Below are 17,857 nucleotides of genomic sequence, written 5' to 3'. Positions count from 1 at the left end.
CATGCTTCTGGCAGTGATCTGAGAGGAAATCAGATGCAGGAGAAAGCAACCTGTTTGTAACTCGGAAGACTGGATAGTTGGTATGCTGATTAGACTTACACAGTTGAGGTAAATGAATACTGAATAAGGCAGATTGAATTTTTTCTAAATTAATTTAAATTTGAAATTTCAACAAAAAGGGATAGTAGGATTGTTGCAAGAATACTAATGAAATTTTCCTCCTCCCAGTTTTTTCATTAGCTTTATCTAGATTTGACAAGCTTTTGTGAGAAACAATAACATGTTCGAAAAGAACAGAATTTCTCAGCCAAATGACACTAAATCTTTATTCTTTTGCTCTGGCAATGCAGGGAACTTGTGTCGGTGTACAGGGTACAGACCCATTCTGGAAGGATACAGGACATTTGCTAAAGTAAGTGGATTCAGATAATGTTTAAAAAAATCTGGAAGGCTGGCTGTCTTTCTGTTACTAAAATGCACCATGAGATGAAATGGGGAGGAAGGAAATATTCATGCTACAACAACCCAGCTCCAACTCTTGACCCCTTTGTATGTGCTTTAGGTGTTCAAAAAGCATGTAGATGAGGTACTCCATAACATGGTTTAGTGGGCATGGATGATGGTTGGACTCGATGACCTTGAAGGTCTTTTCCAACCTAAATGATTCTATGATTCTATAAGATCATCTTCCTGCTACCATGCTGGAAGATGATCTTGGAGGTGTGGTAGACAGTTCCACAGAAGCATCAACTCAGTGCTCACTGGCAGTCAAAACAACACTTCAAGGCATAGAGAGCAAAACAGAAAACACTGCCATGCCACTTCTGCACCATGGCTTATCCCACACTTGAATACTCTGTGCAGTTCTGGTCCTCTCATCTCTAACAGGGTATAGCAGAATAGGAAAAGATTTAGAGAAGTGGAATAAGGATCACATATGTGGTAATCTGGCTTCCATACAAGGAAGCACTGAGTAGGCTGGGATGCTTCAGCCTGGAAAAAAGATGTCAGGGAGGGGAAGGGGATCTACATAGCCCATGTGGTGGTTTGTGTTGACGTCTGATAGAGACCTACAAAATTGTGACTGACAGGTAGAATGTGGACAGGCATTGGCTGCTTGCTGCATCTTCCAATACAAGAGCAAGATGTCAAGAAATGAAACTAGCAGGAGTCAGGTGGAAAACAAAGGCAGGTGGCCTGCCATGTACAAGGTAGCTGACCTGCAGAACTCACCAAAGGGTGGTTGTGGGCACAAAACTTACACAGGCTTCAGGGGAGACTGAGCAGGTACTTGGATGGAAAGATACTGAGAGTTACTAAAGAGACAGAAAGCACACTGGGCTAAGGTAGTCCTCTGAGCTGAATGCAATTGGATGCTGGTAGAGTACTAGGTTTTCTATGTGCTTGTCCCTTTTACTCTTCTCCGGGTATCTCCTCACAGCTGCACCTGGACCAGAGATACTGGCTGAATGGTCAGAGTAGTTCTAAACCAGAACAAGAGGTTTGTCAGTAGACTGGACATGACCTAGCCATCACACTGCAGGATACTATCTTCCAATTGGCAAGGGAAACACCTACTTGTTTGGCACCTTCCATCTCCCTTTTCTGATTTGGGTATAATAATTGTGGGATTAATTTCTCTCAAAAAGGAATCAAGCCTACTTAATTTCCTTGGAATCTGCACATTTTTCTCAGAATAGTTTTTGTCCCCACAGGACTTGACCTACTGTGGCAGAGTAGCCAATGGCACTGGATGCTGTCGTAGTGAGAGGGAAAATAGCATGGTAAGCTGAATTTAAAAAAAACATAACCTCAATTTGCAATATGGTATTAGAGTTTTGATGTATTAGTAACCTCTCTGGCTCTACTGTGGAGCAGATATTCAGAGCCCTCTGAGCTGGTTTGAATATCTGTCTCTTGGAAAACACTGTGCTTGCATATGTCCTGGTTAGCATGACTAGCCATCATGACACAGATTTTACAATAGCGATCTAGATATGTTCCTTCTGAATCTGTGAGGTGCAACAGTTTTGTGAAATAGCAAGGTGACAACTGTCAGCAATGTGTTACCAGCTTCTGGTACACTGAAGCAATCCATCTTTCTTTGAAAACAGATCTAAACCCCAGTTAATTCCCCAGTATGATCTTTCCCAAACTTTGCAGTCCAATAATGAATGAAGTAATTTAATCACCATTCCAATAAATTGTACAATTGGAACCTTTTGGAACATCTGGAGGAAAAAAGTTAATCACATTTTATGTACCAGTTGAGGTACAAACAATGGAAGGATGAAAACAAGGAATTAGAGCATAAGGTAGTGTGAGTATAAAATGAATTTAGGAAAGAAAGAATATAATGAAATTCTTTGCCAGGAAATTCCAGTGGATTCTTTGTTAGGAAGCATTCAGTCTTGCATGCTCCAGCAATTAAGACTGCTCGGAGTTCTTTCGTCAAAGTAGTTTATTAATCAAAAACGTTACTGCAAATTTCTGTGATCCAGGGATTGATAAAAGGCAAGGAATATATCCTGTAAAAGTTGGAATGTTCTGACTTTCTGTAGAATAGCTGAAGCATGCTTGTTTCTTTTTCAGAATGGGGGCTGCTGTGGAGGAAAAACCAATGGTCCAGATTGCTGCATGAATGGAAAAGAAGACAATGTGGTAAGGTGCCTCTCAACTATTAGTTTTGTCTGTTTCTGATGTTTTGAAGTCTTAGCTCTGGCTTGTTCTGTGCCAAAGCCCAATGCTTTTAATTTAGCTGTATTTATGCAAACCAGTTTAGACTAACATATTTTATGCTGGTCTCTACCTCAGAAAAGGTACCTTTGATGTAATTTAACATGCCAGTGTGAAAGTGATGTCACTTTTGATTGGCAAAAACCTGTTAGTGTGCTCAGGGTTCACGTTTCTGACCAGCCATGCATTGTGATCGGAAAAATATGACTGAAGAATCTAAAAAGATGGATCAGGTGACATCTTTTTGCTGTGTTTGCCATTCTTTGCTCCATGAAATAGTAACAGCGATTTGACTGGAAAGAGGAACGAGTTAAGATTGTGTGTGGATAGCTTTCTCCTCTGCTGCTCAGCCATTTGCATTTTCTCTGTCATAGACAATGATGTCCTCCAGCCTGTTCAATTCTTCTGAGTTCCAGCCATTGGACCCTACACAGGAGCCAATCTTCCCACCAGAGTTAATGGTAAGTTCATTCAAAAAGAAATAGTATGTGGTTCATTGGTTTCATTGTTCTGTCCAGGGTTTGGGTGTCCACAGTGTCTCTGCCCTGAGGAAACGGCAATGCAAAAGATGGCTGCTGATAAAAGAAGATGCATGGGCATGAATGCTTCCCTGTTTTTTAAAAGGGAAGGCTTTTAAGCCAGGCTGTGTTAAAAGATATGCAGGCCAAGTGCCTGCCCCAGCTGGCTTTCCTCTCTGTTTCTCACCATACATGCCTGCTCTTGGGTTGCCTTCCTTTCCGGTCACTGCCTACCCAGGGGTGGAACAGTTGCTGACATCCAGATTTCAATTTACTAGGTCAGATGTGAACTTCTACATTAAATACAGCTGTATCTGAGCTAATAGGCCTGTGCTCCCTTTATAGTGTAGGAAGACAAATAGGAGCTATGTGATCTAGCTAAATATATGTTTCAACTAGATGGCCTCCTGAAAACACCAACTTCTCTCTACTCAGTGTAGCAAGAGTAGAAGCTGGCTGCTCACATTGACATCAAAAGTTAGGTAAGATTAGTTTCTCTCCACATTTCATTCCTGTCTTTTTCAGTGTAGTTTTCCCCTAAGCAAATGTGTCCCAGCCAGGACTCTAGTCCAGCACATGGCATGTTTACAGCTTCTTTCACATTTAACGAACAACTGAAATTCAGTCATTAGTTCTGCTGCTGCACCCAGACTAAATGTGTCATGAGCTACAGCATGAGTAGGTTCTTGTAGACCATAGCATAATATATATTTAGCTTGAGAAAGGTCCCTTCTGTTTCTTCTCTAGGATGTTCTCCTGCCTAAGGGTTGATCTGATGTTGCTGAGAGGCATCCATGTTAGTCTGTTTTCTTCAGTCAGTGGATGAAGGAATTAAAAAGGGAATGAGAATCTGGCCTTACAGCTGGTAACTGAAATTCAGCAGTGCTAAAGACTGACATTTTTGCAGTGAGATGAGAATGGAAAACCCATTACTTCTAAGACAGCTGGAGCCACAGGCATCTGCCAGAACTTTGGTCAGATGGAGCTTGCTGGCAGAGGTCTTGCTAGGGAGATGTGGCAGCAGGATGCACCTGGCAATACCAGGAAGGCAAAACTTTTGGCAGCATGAAAAAGACTCTAGTCACTGCTAGCAGAAGCATGGGGGATGGCTTAGTGCCAACTGTGTGGATATCACAGCCACTTGTCAGTAACTTGACTGAGATGGAGCCTGGCATAGGCATGGGCAGAATCTGAGCAGGGATTCTTGGCTTGATGTAGGATCTGAGCTCTATCTGAATTCACTTTTGCAGACTCAGAGTAACAAACAGCAGAAACAGCTGTGTTTCAAAGGTGAGCGTGTGATGTGGATCCAGCCTACAACTCTCAAGGAATTGGTGGCTCTCAAATCCCAGTATCCCAGTGCCAAGCTCGTTGTGGGGAACACAGAAGTGGGTAAGAGGAAGAGCTGATGCTTGTTATGAGCAGTCAGAAAACCTCCCACAGAGTATTCTATGAGAACAGTGCAAATGTAAACCTCCTTCATGCTGTTGCTGTTAAATAGCTGTTTAATCTTCAGGTTGTATGTAGGAACAAATTTTCTTCTCAGGTAGAGCAATCTCACAGTGAATGTTTTCCCTGTTGTTTGCTGTGTCAGGCAAAAAAAAAAAAAAACAAAAAACAAACAAACTTATTTAGACCTCTGAGCTTTTGTGCTAGTTTTGTGGAATTTTGAGAAGAGGAGAGTGGCACAGTGTAAATTGTCCTTACAATCAAACGAATTCAGTTGTGAAACCTGTGTTTTGAAAGATTTTTCAGTGAGTAAACCCTCAAGAGTTGAAATCTTACTGTTTTTTCCCCCCAAATATATTCTTCTGCAAATGTTAGTGCTGAGGAAGAGAGTTCAGACATATTTAGTAATTCTGTTGTGCTGAGCAACTGGTTCAGGAGATAATCCCCAAACTTTGTATGGTTCATTGTATACATTGTTCTTTCCTGAAGGATTATGTACAACAATAGACAGGTTACACAAGTACTAAACGGTGTATTTAAGGTTATTGTAATCCTAGAAAAGAGTCTTTAAAACTTCCCTACATGAATTCTGGTATTAGTGGAAAACAGCTTTTAGACTAAGTGACCTTATGTAATCTGTGTAAGAGATGGTCAATGAACTGACTGTTTATTAGGCCTACTGCCATTTCATTGGGAAATGGTTAACTTAGGCTCTCTGTCACCTGTGTGTAACTGAAGGAGTCTTACTTTTTCTTAAGGTATTGAGATGAGGTTAAAGAACATGTTGTATCCAGTGATAATAGCACCAGCATGGATCTCTGAAATGAACGCTGTTCAGCACACTGAAACAGGTGAGCAAAAAAGAGGCAGAATGCTTGTGAAGTGAGTGGGGACTCCATGAAATAATAAAGAAGATATCAAGGAAAATCCCCAGATTAAAAACTGCTTTATGTACGCATTAATGCCACTCCTATGCAGGGAATCAACCGAGTGATATGTAAAAATCATTTGAGAATCAAAGAGGGCTTTCACTAGAAGATATATTGGACATTTTATCTGTTTGATGCATGGTGGTTTACGTCTATTGACTAGGTTAATAATGGGTTTCAATGGGCAGTCTTTTTATTTAGAAAGATTTTAAAATTAGTAACTGGGGGAAAGATGTTGGATTTGACAGTCTAAGTGACTAAGTGAAGTATTGCATTTATCTTCGTGGTAGAAACAGATCAACCTTACAAATAGTTAGATCTAATTAGGACAATGTACTGCATGTGGCCCAATGCCTGGTAGCATGTTTAAGGTGTGGAAACTGTAGAGGAGTTGGAGTTCACTTCTCAAAGGACAAACTAATACCTATAGGAGGGCAATATCATTCATAATACACTGAGGGAAAAGGGCAGTGGGTTGCTGTCATGTGAGAGGCAATACCACTATGAGCTGTGATTTAAAGGTAAATTTTGTTCCAAGGATCTGATGTTTACATGCAGTGCATACAGAATAGTCTACTGTGACTGAATGTCTTCTCTAAACCCTGCTGTCTAATTAAACTCAGTAGCATCTAAGCTTTGTAGACACAGTTATAACCGTCCTCCTGTACCTTGATGTCTGGGAGAACAACAGTTCTTTTCATTTGTTTGTTTACAGGGGTCACCTTTGGCGCTGCCTGTACCCTCAGCTCGGTAGAGGAGGTGCTGAGAAAAGCGGTGGCAGAGCTTCCTCCTTACAAAACAGAGGTCTTCCAGGCTGTCCTTGAACAGCTACGGTGGTTTGCAGGGCCACAGATTAGGAACGTTGCTGTAAGTGACTCAGGAGCATCAGGGACTGGAATTGAAAGCTCAGTCTGAGGAGCTGGCCTCCCTTATCCATTGTTGGTGTGCCTTGTGCTTCTCACACAAGAACATTTGCAAACCTAGGCAAAGAAGCAGGTACACATAAACCAGCCCCAGGAACTGATAGTGACATGGGTCTCAGCTGGTGTCTGTGCTACACTGATATCACAGATTTAGCAAGCAAGGGAAATATGGCAGTTGTCCAGGTCTTCCATTGCTGTTATCAATATAAGTGGGGGAAACTGTAGTGAGATTTGACTAATTTAGCAAAAATGTATTTAGAGTGCTTCAAAGAAGCAGGTGTGTAGATTTTTGCCAGCACAACTATGGTAGTCATAGTGTTAATGCATCAGATCTGGCTAATTTTCCTCTAATTTTAAAGGGAAAGAGAATTTGGGTTCAGTGTGTTCAAACTCCATATACTAAAAGAAAAAAATATCAAGCAAGTAGATGAATCAACCTACCAAACAGAAAATTTTGTTCCACAAGATACCGTGCCATACATTTGTATTGCAGCCAAAAACTTGGGTTCCTGGACATTACTGAAAAGATGCTCTATACTTTCAGGGATCTTCCCTTAATTGCAGCTACAGTGATTGAATTTTGGCATTGTTGGGCATACGTGGTTTGAACATAAGGTAGTTTTGATGCATTACCAAAGACTGTTCCTAAAACTGTTTCAGGCAAACATTAGTATTGACTGGGACAGCAATGGATTTCATGGCTTTTATGTCTTCCCTCTTCATTAAAGGCCTACAATTGCTGAGTGAGCAAAAAAGAATTTATCAAAGCAAACTCAAGCAGAGCTAACCTCTAGTGCATGGTGTATGGACAAATGCAGGATTACAAGATGCTATGGCTGTATCTTCAGTTTTTTTAGTATTTGATGCATATATTATCACTCTAGGCTCTTGGTGGGAACATAATGACAGCAAGCCCAATTTCTGACTTAAATCCTGTGTTAATGGCAAGTGGAAGCAAACTGACTCTGGTGTCAAATGGTAAGTTACTTACGTTTCCCTGTGGCAATGAGGGCAGTGGGATAGTCAACAGTCCTCTGCCATGGATTGTTAGGCCAGGTCAGAACTTGAAAGTGGAAGTTAGCATTATGTAAAACAGGCTTAGTGTGAGTCTTCGGGGGTTTTGCCCTTTTTGAGGCTGAAGTCCTAAGGCTAGGTCTAAGGTTGGCTTCCTAAAGAGTTTTGAACTTCTGTGCCAGAATGAATTTCTGGTACTGTATATGTACTTACAGACACGTCCTTGTGAAGAGCTGGTTGAAGATGCCTGTTCATGAAAAATAATAGGCATGAAATTGTTTCTGTCACTATCATACTTTGATACTTGTGGATTTTTCAGATACAGATTGAAACTTGTTTTGTTTTTTTCTATGAAGAAAGCCAAATGTCTCAATTTGTATTTGCTCTTAGGAAGAATTTTTTCGAAATACTTCCCCTAAAGTAAGTGGGCTGTCCAATCAGTGACTTTCTCTTGTACTGGTTTGTATGCAGGCTAAGGAAAGGGGAAAGAGGGAATTACATTGCTATGTTGGAAACTGGTCCACCTGGATGCTCTGCTTTAATTAGATAAAGAAGGAGGGAGGTCTCTTTGATCAGTTCCTGTGCAAATAAAACTTCATATGTAGGCAGAAGCTGTCATAGATTTCAGAAGGATCAACATAAATCTAAGAAAATCCTTCCTGATTTGGTGAAAGAGGGTGGAAAAATGAAAACTGATATCATGTCAAGAGTGATTTGTGTAGGTTGAAGGCTCCTTCACACATGCTATTGTCATTCTTCATCCGAGTTATTCATTCATCTGCCATTGATCTCTCCTTGCTCTACAGAGGGCAAAAGGACTATCACCATGGATGAGAAGTTTTTCACCGGATACAGAAAGACAGCAGTTAAGCCTGAAGAAATACTTCTCTCTGTTGAAATACCCTACAGCAAGAAGGTAAGCTTGTAGGAAGAGACTTCGATGTCCATGGAGCTAAAATTTGACTGTTATTTTCAATGTTAGGCACTTCTTTCCTTGGAGACTGACCTCCAAATGCTTATGTAGTCCCAAGTGGACCAGGAAGCAAGTAAATTATCTGGTGAAAATCTAGCAACATACTCTTTTTGACAAGCAAGGGGGGCTGGGCTCTGTGTTAAAGTATGGTAAGCCCAATAAGTTTTCTAGTGCAAGAAATATAAATTTCACTTTATTATCTGGAGCTTTTTGTGAGCATTTGGTAATGATGAACGGTGACAAAATGATGTTCCCAGAGGTTTAAGTTCCGTTTGCAAAATAGTACAGCAAAGATGCTAGCAGTTCCTGAGGTTAAGGTTCCCGGGGTTCCTGCTTAATTTCTGTGAATTGACATGGGAAAAATTGTGTATGGATAAGAGGGAAGTTCAGTTTCTGCATCCTTGCCTTGCAAGACTGAAACCATGAGGACTGATTAGGGCATTTTAGCAATGTAGACTTGCAACTTCAAATGAGCTTGCAAAACTTCCTTCAAATAGAACAATGAACACTTTCTGTAGTAACATGAACCATAACTGATTCAGAATGTCTAAGAGGTAAAACTCTCTTTTTTCCCTTTAGGGCTGAGAGCACCAGACTGTAATTTTATGGCTGTGAAGGTATTTACCTTTTTAGGGCTTGAGGCTAAAAGTTATAAGATGCAAGGATTCACCATGTAGCAACACATTTTCTTTAGAAATGGAAAACACTGATTTACTTGAAATGCCATCATATTATGGGATAGAACCAATAAATCCTTTGTCTAGCCTTTCTAATTTTTGTATCTAACTATTAAGGGAACACAGCTATTTTGTTTATGGTGTTTTTCCATCTATTTCTGAGTGATTCTTCTTTGATCTTGTGATAACTGCAGGAAGCATTGCTTTTTGCCAAAATGAGAAACGTGCTTGAGGTAGTCAGTGGAAAACACCATATTCCTCCATCCATATGACAGTCATATGGCAATTTCACAAAATGAACAAATGTTTACAAGTAGGGCAATGGCTTCATCCCTAGGTTATATGCAGGTCATTGATCTGAAAAACTAAAACAACTTTTGAACTCTCTGCTTCATGGTTTCTTGGCTGTTCTTTGCTCACAAACATGAAGTCAGGGAGACTAAAGTTCTTCAGGGAATGTCTGAAGGTACTGGCATGTGGCAGGCAAAGTCTTCTGGAACTGATTTCCTCACAACTGTAAACAAGGCTATGTCTAGCACACAGCTAGATCGAATTTTTTGGTTTATGTTTGTTTATAACTGATGTTACCTCTTGCATTGATGTGAGTTGTTGCAACAAGGGTAGGACTGGTCAAACAACAGAAAGAATTAGACTAAAGAAGTTTAGCAGTTTACATGACTCAGTCTTGCTGTAGGGGGACTAAGCTCAGAGTAGGCTTTATCACAGAGAGGCTGTTGAGGGAGAGGAGGTAACACCTTTTTCCCCTGCTAGTTTGTGTGTCAGATATTTAAGATATTCAGGGAATAAAGATTTTTGAGTCTATACTTGTAATGAATTGCAGCTGAGCAAAGATAGTATTTAGAATAGGAAACTGCTCACTGGATTAAAGATAAAATATAAACAGATTCCAGAAAAGAAAACCGCTTAGCTTTTTGTATATAACAAGGCATTCCTAGAACAGGACATATCCTTTATTTAACAACCCTCTTTCTCTTCTGGACTGTAAAAACATTCCTTGTGTTCCAGCTAATGTTCATAAATGTTATGCACCACTTATTACTCACTTAGTGACCATCAGTTTTTCATGTCCTTTCCCTTGCATACATCTTTCTCTATCGCATTTGTCACTATTACTTAATTTTTATGATAATATTATCATGTATCACATATACATTTACTGGTCTTCCAAAAGAAAAAGCCTGACAACACGATGCCTATATATTTCTATCTTTGGAAAAAAAAAAAAAAAATCTAAACCTACTGTTTCCTCAGTATTACCATCATAGGCTCATAGTATCACAATTTTTGCCCTGCTAAGAGAGAGAAAGTGGTCATGAAGTCTTACTTCATCCTTTCAATTAGTATCATCCAACCTTCATCCGTTATTGATCTCTATATTCCACGGTGGTGGACTGAAAAAATTTACATGGAAACAATGTTTTTGCAGTTGTGAATATTACCTATGAATCTTTTAGAGCCTGTGGTTGAATCTTGTCCAGAAGGGGAGAGGGGAGATTAATCTAGGTCCCTAATATGCAGCCCTTAAGAGTAAGGGTTGCTTGGTTTTCCTATGAGAATAACTAGCACCTAGAAACTTTCACTATGATAGTTTAGAGGGGACATGCACTGTTGTTTTATCAGGAGGTAGGGCAGACATGGGCAACTGATGTGATGGTTATCTTACCTACACTCCTAGTGAGGAAAAATAGAGTGCCTTTTCTCCCACAGGACTCTGTACCGAGAAAACTAAGGTGGCTTGCGAGGAGTGAAGCAAATATTGCCTTTATGTTGCAATCATGTTATTGGAAGTCTCTGAAGTGTGCAGTAAGAGAAGAGGCTGGTTTTTTACTCTTTGAAAGCTAATTGGTTTAACAAGCAGAGTGGCAGAATGTCCTCATTGGGAGGATGCTATTGATGCTCCTCTGCTATTATCTGCTGGCTGACCACTAATTAATTGAATTCAGGAAATGAAACACACCCTTCAGTTCTATCTCCAGTAACAAGTTCTCTATGTGCAAAAGGGGCCTCTTGTGAAACTGTTCTCATTGCCAACAGTAGAGGAATTGTTCTTTACAATAATGAAAGAATTGCTGTCCACTTCTGAGTAGAAATAATTAATGAACAGACTGCTGTGCTGTGCAGAGTCACTTGGCTAACCTATTAGAGAAGAAACTTGGCAGAAAGCTGTCCAGAAGGGCTGTGCAAAGATATCGGATCTGGTTCCTCTCTTAGTCTGCAGGATGCCTGAACAACAATTTGTCATAATCTGCAGGACAGGCAAGGGGAAAAACTGCCTGTACTGTGACTCCAGGATGACACCATCACTTGGTGTATACTGGTAGAGTGTTAATCTCATATTTACTGCCACGGTTCATAGGAGAGCTGCTGAGTTTTGTGAGTTGTAGTTGCTGGTACATTTAAAAGAATTTCATCGCTCTGTGGAAAGCAGCAGAGGATTCAGGATAGTTATTGAGAATTATATTTGCAGTAACAGATTGATTGAAATTGTCTTATATTAATTAGTCTGGTCTCTTCTAGAACTGTGAGACATTTGTGATTATTGATTTCAGTACTTGCAGAGTTCAAAGACTTTCAAAGGGAAGGGGTTTAGGATATGAGTTTTACTGATGAGGCTTTCAGCTTAGCAGCCTGGGGGAAAGAAAGAGTTACTGAGGAACTGTATGTTTGTTTATGTGCAAAAAAATCTGTCCTGGTTCTTCCTCTCAAGATATGGAAAAAATGTGACAGGTATGAGCAGATCTCTGTCAAAGCTCATTTCCCCCACAGTCCTAGGTTGGCTAATAGCCACTGATCTAACACATTAGAATTAATCTTTGAATCATGTGAAAATATACAGTGCTGCCTGAACAAACATGTCCTGCTTGGCCCTGCAAGATGAATCAACCAGATACAGTTCCCTGGCATAGCTCATCCATGTAGAGATAGGTTAACAGCTTGTCCATATTTATACTCCGAAGCATGCCAAGATAGAGAATAAAGAAATATTTTCCTGTCTTCTAGGGAGAATACTTCTCAGCTTTCAAGCAGGCTTCTCGTCGGGAGGATGACATTGCTATTGTGACCTGTGGGATGAGAGTCCTGTTCCAAGATGGCACTAGCCGAGTGGAGGAGATAAAACTAAGCTATGGAGGAATGGCTCCTACAACTGTCCTGGCACTAAAAACTTGCCAGGAGCTCATTGGCAGGTAGGAATTTTTCTATGATAGAAAGGCTGTCTAATGGAATCGTGCTGATTTTTACAGGAGCAGTTCAAATACCCTAAATCCTCTCTGATAGTACACAGGAGAAAGGTGAAGAAGTGTAGCTACACTTCTTGCAGCTGCTTCTGTTTTGTGTGATGCCTTGCTTCCTCCAGTACTCCATACCCTCAAAGATCCATGTCAGTGTCTCATTCAGAGAGCCATTTTCTTGCTAAATTTACTCATCTGTTGAAGTGGGCAGAAGCTAGACGTGGGCATGACCTACAAAACTGATTTTCTTTCAAACTGGACTGAGAAATCTGCACTCTTATCATCGAATAGCTTTTCCACATCTTTAGAAAAGATGACGTGAGCCCAAGACAAGAGCAAAGCTGACACATATACTATGAACAGAGATAGAACAGGTGGCTGTTGAGAGCTTGTGGGGCTGTCATGTCAGAAAAGTTAGTCTGCCCTGGTGATATTTAGGGCTGAGCAAGGGCTCTGTGTCACATTTGTTCCCTTGCAGAGACTGGAATGAGAAGCTGCTGCAGAATGCCTGCCACTTACTGGCAGGTGAGATGGATCTGTCTCCTTCTGCGCCTGGTGGGATGGTGGATTTCCGACGCACACTCACACTCAGCTTCTTCTTCAAGTTCTACCTGACGGTCCTTCAGAAACTGAGCAAAGACCACCATGGCACTGTGAGTGCTGCTAGGGAAGGCAGCTTTGGGGGAGGATGGACCTGTATGTGCTGTCTTGGTGGGGGAGGCATGAGGAGCATTGGGTAAACCCATCTGGGCAGCTGCATTGTGGTAGGACACAGATTCAAGCAGAGTCGTACCTAATAACAAACTCCATTTTGCAATAGATGCCAGAGCTACTCTATTCCTTACCTGCATGACAGTGGCTAGTGTATCTTCCCACTTGCTTCTTTGTAGCATCCCCACCTTGCTGTAGAAGAATGCTTATCTGTGGGTTCACAGGAGGATTCCTATACTTCTCCCCTTTGTTGCATTACAACTGCTGTCATGGATCTGTGGCTATTCTTTGCACAGAGCCTGAGCCCTGTTTGCCTTTCACCCAGTAAAAGATGAATTATCTTCACTAGAGGATGGAGAATGGAGAATATCCTGGGCTACTGGGGAATGTAAGAAAGGGACTGGCAAGGAAGATGATTGTTCTTTAATATCTCTCTGGCAGAACAATCTGTGTGAGCCTGTCCCCTCGAACTACATCAGTGCTACAGAGCTGTTTCACAAAGATCCTATTGCAAATGCGCAGCTCTTCCAAGTAAGTAGCAGTACCTGCATGATGTAGACCTGGGCTTTTCTGTAGCTCAAACTGTGCTTCTTATCCTGTTGTCTCCCTGAGTATGGGCAATACATGAACTTATACAATGCCATTCCTGAGGCTTGTATTTGGGTCTCAGTCCCTTCCTTGCTTTAGAATACAATGTTCTTCTCTGTCATTGCCCAGGACTCTTCCTGGCATGTACAGCTTCATAAAAATTGCTGTGGGTAGCACTTTTCTCCTGCAGCCAGCTCCATATCCAAACTGAAATTGCCCTTCTGCTTTCCACAGTTACAGTCTGCTTTTCTTTGCATCTCTCAGGCTTTAGATTCAGGATGTATCTTCTTCCTTATTTCTCCATTAATGACCTGTTCTTTTCAGCTTTGAGAGTAGAAGCTAGCTTCAGAATTTGAATCTTTTATGAAAGCTGTCACATCAAACCCTTCTTTTCCATAGCAGTTTCAAAACCCGAATCCCTTTCATTTCATTCTCTATAGTCCCCTCTGTGCAGCCACTCCTTCTTGTTTACCTGCCTTTCCCAAAGGACTGAGCCCCCATCCCATTCCCCATCTGACTAGAATGTCTCACAGTGCTTTTTGCTCTACTGTCAATGCTTCTGTCCCCTGCAATCTAAGCAGTAGTAGTCAGTCATGTGTTTTACTCCAGGAAGTGCCCAAGGGGCAGGCAGTTGAAGATATGGTGGGCCGGCCTTTGATGCACGTTTCAGCAGCCAAACAAGCATGTGGAGAAGCTGTTTACTGTGATGACATCCCTCACTATGAGAATGAGCTGTATCTAACGCTGGTGACCAGCACCAAAGCCCACGCTAAGATCCTGTAAGTGTTGCTTCTGAGTTTCAGATGTTGGAAGCATCTAGTGCCTGGTGGCTTAGAAAGCATTGACCTGTCAAGTTGCAGGTGAGGGAAGGGTTTTTGCATTGGTGGGAACTCCAGTTCATTGCATGTTGTAACATGGAGGCGAGCTGTATATGTTACAGCTGCCTTGCAAGTCTGTGTCAGTGGGAATATGAGGGAATTAACACCACACTCGGAGCTTTGCTGAAGCACAAAGCTGTCAGCCCTAAGCAACCTTCTTGCATGTCCCATCTCTTATACTCAAGTGTGCGGGATTAAAAAGGAGCAGGGTAGGAGAGAACCACAATGTCTGAGAAGATGTCATTTTAATCACTAACCAGAGCATGCAGCTTGAACATGCTTTTTCCTATTTGCCTAAAAGTTTAGGTTGTAACATGCAGTTCTGCCACAGCACTCCTGCTGGTGAGTCAGCTGTGTGTGTACTGTCTTCTGTTTTTTGCCTTGCACGGTGCTTGCTTGCACTGGCTATGATCAACCCTCCGCATAACAGTCTTATGTGAGTTAACTTCAGCTATTAGATGTAGACCTGTTTGTGCTTGGCTGTAGCAAGGTGGGTAGGTCAGTATTTGGAAGTGCAGCTGTCTCTGAAAACATCTTGTCCATGCAGGGCATGACTGATGTCTAATTTATAACAATAATGACTAACCAACTCTAAAACACCTATCCTGGCAGGTAATGCCGTCTACATTCTCATATGAGTTTTCATGCTGTTATATTGTGGGACTCACTGCACCCCAGAATCCTTAATTGTGCTTATATTGTGGTGGCTCTGCAGACACTCATCTGCCCTCACCTGCTTTGATGTGGAACACTGCGTTACATTGCCTTGTGTCATCCTCAATAGCCTTGCGATGTGCTGTTCATTCCTTAGGCAATACTTCCTGCCTATTTAGGCTTCCTGTCCAGAGGTTTCCCGCAGTGGTCTAACATGGGACAGGCAGCATGGTGGTCATGGATACACAGATGTAGTAATTGACTCCCAGGCTATGAAAGAAATTGCTCTGTCATCATAGTTAAATCTTAGGTGTTGCAACATGGTCATTGATGAGTGCTGCAAATGTGTAAGTACCGCTACTACTATCAGTGCAGATGGAGCAATAGAGAAAGCATCAGATCTATGCTTGCGACCACAATATGCAGTATTTTCTAAAGACTGCTGTACACATTCTCTTGCATTTGTGTTGCGCACTCACATTTCAAGCTGTGAGCCTGTATTTTTCTGTAGAGGAAGTAGTGGAATATTTAATCAGATGACAGAAGTATTGCAGCCTATGATTTCGTCGGTCAAAATACTGGCTCTGAAAACTTCTACTTTGCCTGAGTCAGATTTTGACCACCAAGTGTAAATTAGAAATTATCTGCCTCTGTATTTCTAACTAAGGGAAACTGTCAGGGGATTGTTTCTGAGGCATTACTGCAGAAGCAAGGGAAAGTGAACTTTCCAAAGAAAAATAGTATTGTCTCCAGTTCCTGCTGTCTAAGAGTTCATGTGGGAAAGTTCATTCATACGTTTAATGTCTTTTTTAAAAAGTCTGTAGCTCACTGGGATGCATAAACAGCTACTTTCAGGCACAGTTTGTATCAGTGTTTCAGGAATCTAAACAAGCATGCTGAAAAATTGCAGCAATTTACAGAAGACAATAAATCATTCAGCAGAAACAGAGCCACAGCTATTCTTTTCACAACAGTTCCCTTGCAAAGCAAGACAGTTACATAGCCAATGTACAAAATATTGCAAAATGAGCTTGGAAGTCTTTTGCAATACATTTTTTATGAAATGCTCTATATAAAAATTAAATTATATTGCGCTTTTATAGTCACTTTCTGTCCTGCTTGTCACTTAGTTTTAAATCTGTATATGATTCAAGCAGACAAGCATTTTGGTTACGTATCTCTTTTGCTGATTACCAAAGAAAGCCTTCCATGAAGCTTTTTGTCTTTTGGAGCGCCATTTCTTTTGCATCCTTTAAATAACGTGCAGCTTCCTTGTGACTGATATTCAACAACTTCTCCCTGACTCTCAGCCACATTTTTCTCTAGAGGTGAACCCACAGTAGATGATATGCGCCTGCAGTAAAATTTCATGTTTATCAATGGACAGGAAGGAATCTTGCCTTCACAGAATCATGGCAGCTAAGAAGACAGTGGAGGCATACCATCACTAACACCAATCTGTCTTTCGTAAAGGGTATCAAGGGATCTTTAGTACATGTGGTGATTGGATCAAGTTCAGATATGTCTTAGGGAAAAGGTATATGATACAGTATAGTCCAAAGCAGCACACTGGTGATCAGACTCACAGTCAGGATTCACATTATCATATAGATCCCAAATGATTTTAGTCTAATATGTTGCCCTTTCTGCCTTGGTTTCACACGGTATTCATGTGACAAACACCTTCTCTCGTACAACCAGACTTCAGGGAATCAGGCCTGAAAACGTGTTGGTATCTTATATGCACTGACAAAAAGAAAAATGAGAAATAATAACGCTGCCTTTCTTCCTTTCTTTAGTTCTGTAGATGCATCTGAAGCCCAGAGTGTTCCTGGATTTGTGTGTTTTGTCTCCGCGAAGGATGTTCCTGGCAGTAATATCACTGGCATTGCTAATGATGAAACTGTCTTTGCTGAGGATGTGGTATGTGGTTAAAAATAGCCTTTTTCAGTCACACTGCTCAGGAGATAAGATTTCTTATATTGTCCAGTGAAGTCCTCTACCTTATACAGACATAAATCCTAACTGCGCTGGAGTCAATAAATCTTGGTGCCAAATTCAATAAGGCCTGAGACCCTTTGCCCCATGCCCCTCTCTTCTGTGTTATTTGCACTATTCTCCTCTAAGCTGCAGACCACTGGGACAGACTCACTCACTCGGTTACTGTCCAAAGTTGGTTGTGATCATTTTCCATTGACTGATTTTAAATAGACCAGTCTGAACAAACAGATGAAAAACTGCATGAAAGGAATAGATTAAGAGAATTATGATGAGCCTCTCAGTTACTGCATATATACACACCAAATGATGGTGGGTCCTAATCTTGCCTGTAGGTGACTTGTGTTGGTCATATCATCGGTGCAGTTCTTGCAGACACACAAGAACATTCCAGAAGAGCGGCTAAAGCTGTGAAGATTAAGTATGAAGAGCTCAAACCTATTGTCACAATTCAGGTAAGATGGTTCAGATCTGCTTCTGCAGTTAGCTTGGGACCCCCTGGTGTGTAGTTAACTTCTATTGCCACATATGTGGTTATTTAGCCACATGTTTTGTTAG

At 41.2% G+C, this 17,857-nt stretch overlaps 1 protein-coding gene across 1 annotated transcript in view; it reads left to right on the top strand.

Moving 5' to 3' along the window:
• The window catches only part of XDH (xanthine dehydrogenase), a 53,810-nt gene that overhangs the window by 12,695 nt on the left and 23,258 nt on the right, over nucleotides 1-17,857 (top strand). The window contains exons 6-20 of the mRNA XM_075042494.1: nucleotides 351-412; nucleotides 1,716-1,784; nucleotides 2,593-2,661; nucleotides 3,111-3,197; nucleotides 4,505-4,646; nucleotides 5,462-5,554; nucleotides 6,348-6,499; nucleotides 7,440-7,533; nucleotides 8,376-8,485; nucleotides 12,241-12,425; nucleotides 12,949-13,123; nucleotides 13,623-13,712; nucleotides 14,379-14,548; nucleotides 17,101-17,224; nucleotides 17,635-17,754. Of these exons, the coding sequence (XP_074898595.1) occupies nucleotides 351-412; nucleotides 1,716-1,784; nucleotides 2,593-2,661; nucleotides 3,111-3,197; nucleotides 4,505-4,646; nucleotides 5,462-5,554; nucleotides 6,348-6,499; nucleotides 7,440-7,533; nucleotides 8,376-8,485; nucleotides 12,241-12,425; nucleotides 12,949-13,123; nucleotides 13,623-13,712; nucleotides 14,379-14,548; nucleotides 17,101-17,224; nucleotides 17,635-17,754 (1,742 nt within the window). The remainder of the gene's footprint in view (nucleotides 1-350; nucleotides 413-1,715; nucleotides 1,785-2,592; nucleotides 2,662-3,110; nucleotides 3,198-4,504; nucleotides 4,647-5,461; nucleotides 5,555-6,347; nucleotides 6,500-7,439; nucleotides 7,534-8,375; nucleotides 8,486-12,240; nucleotides 12,426-12,948; nucleotides 13,124-13,622; nucleotides 13,713-14,378; nucleotides 14,549-17,100; nucleotides 17,225-17,634; nucleotides 17,755-17,857) is intronic.

This window comes from Buteo buteo, chromosome 12 (genome assembly GCF_964188355.1).
Source record: "Buteo buteo chromosome 12, bButBut1.hap1.1, whole genome shotgun sequence".
NCBI lineage: Eukaryota > Metazoa > Chordata > Aves > Accipitriformes > Accipitridae > Buteo > Buteo buteo.
Note: the sequence above shows the minus strand (reverse complement) of the source record. Positions and strands in the feature narration are given on the sequence as shown.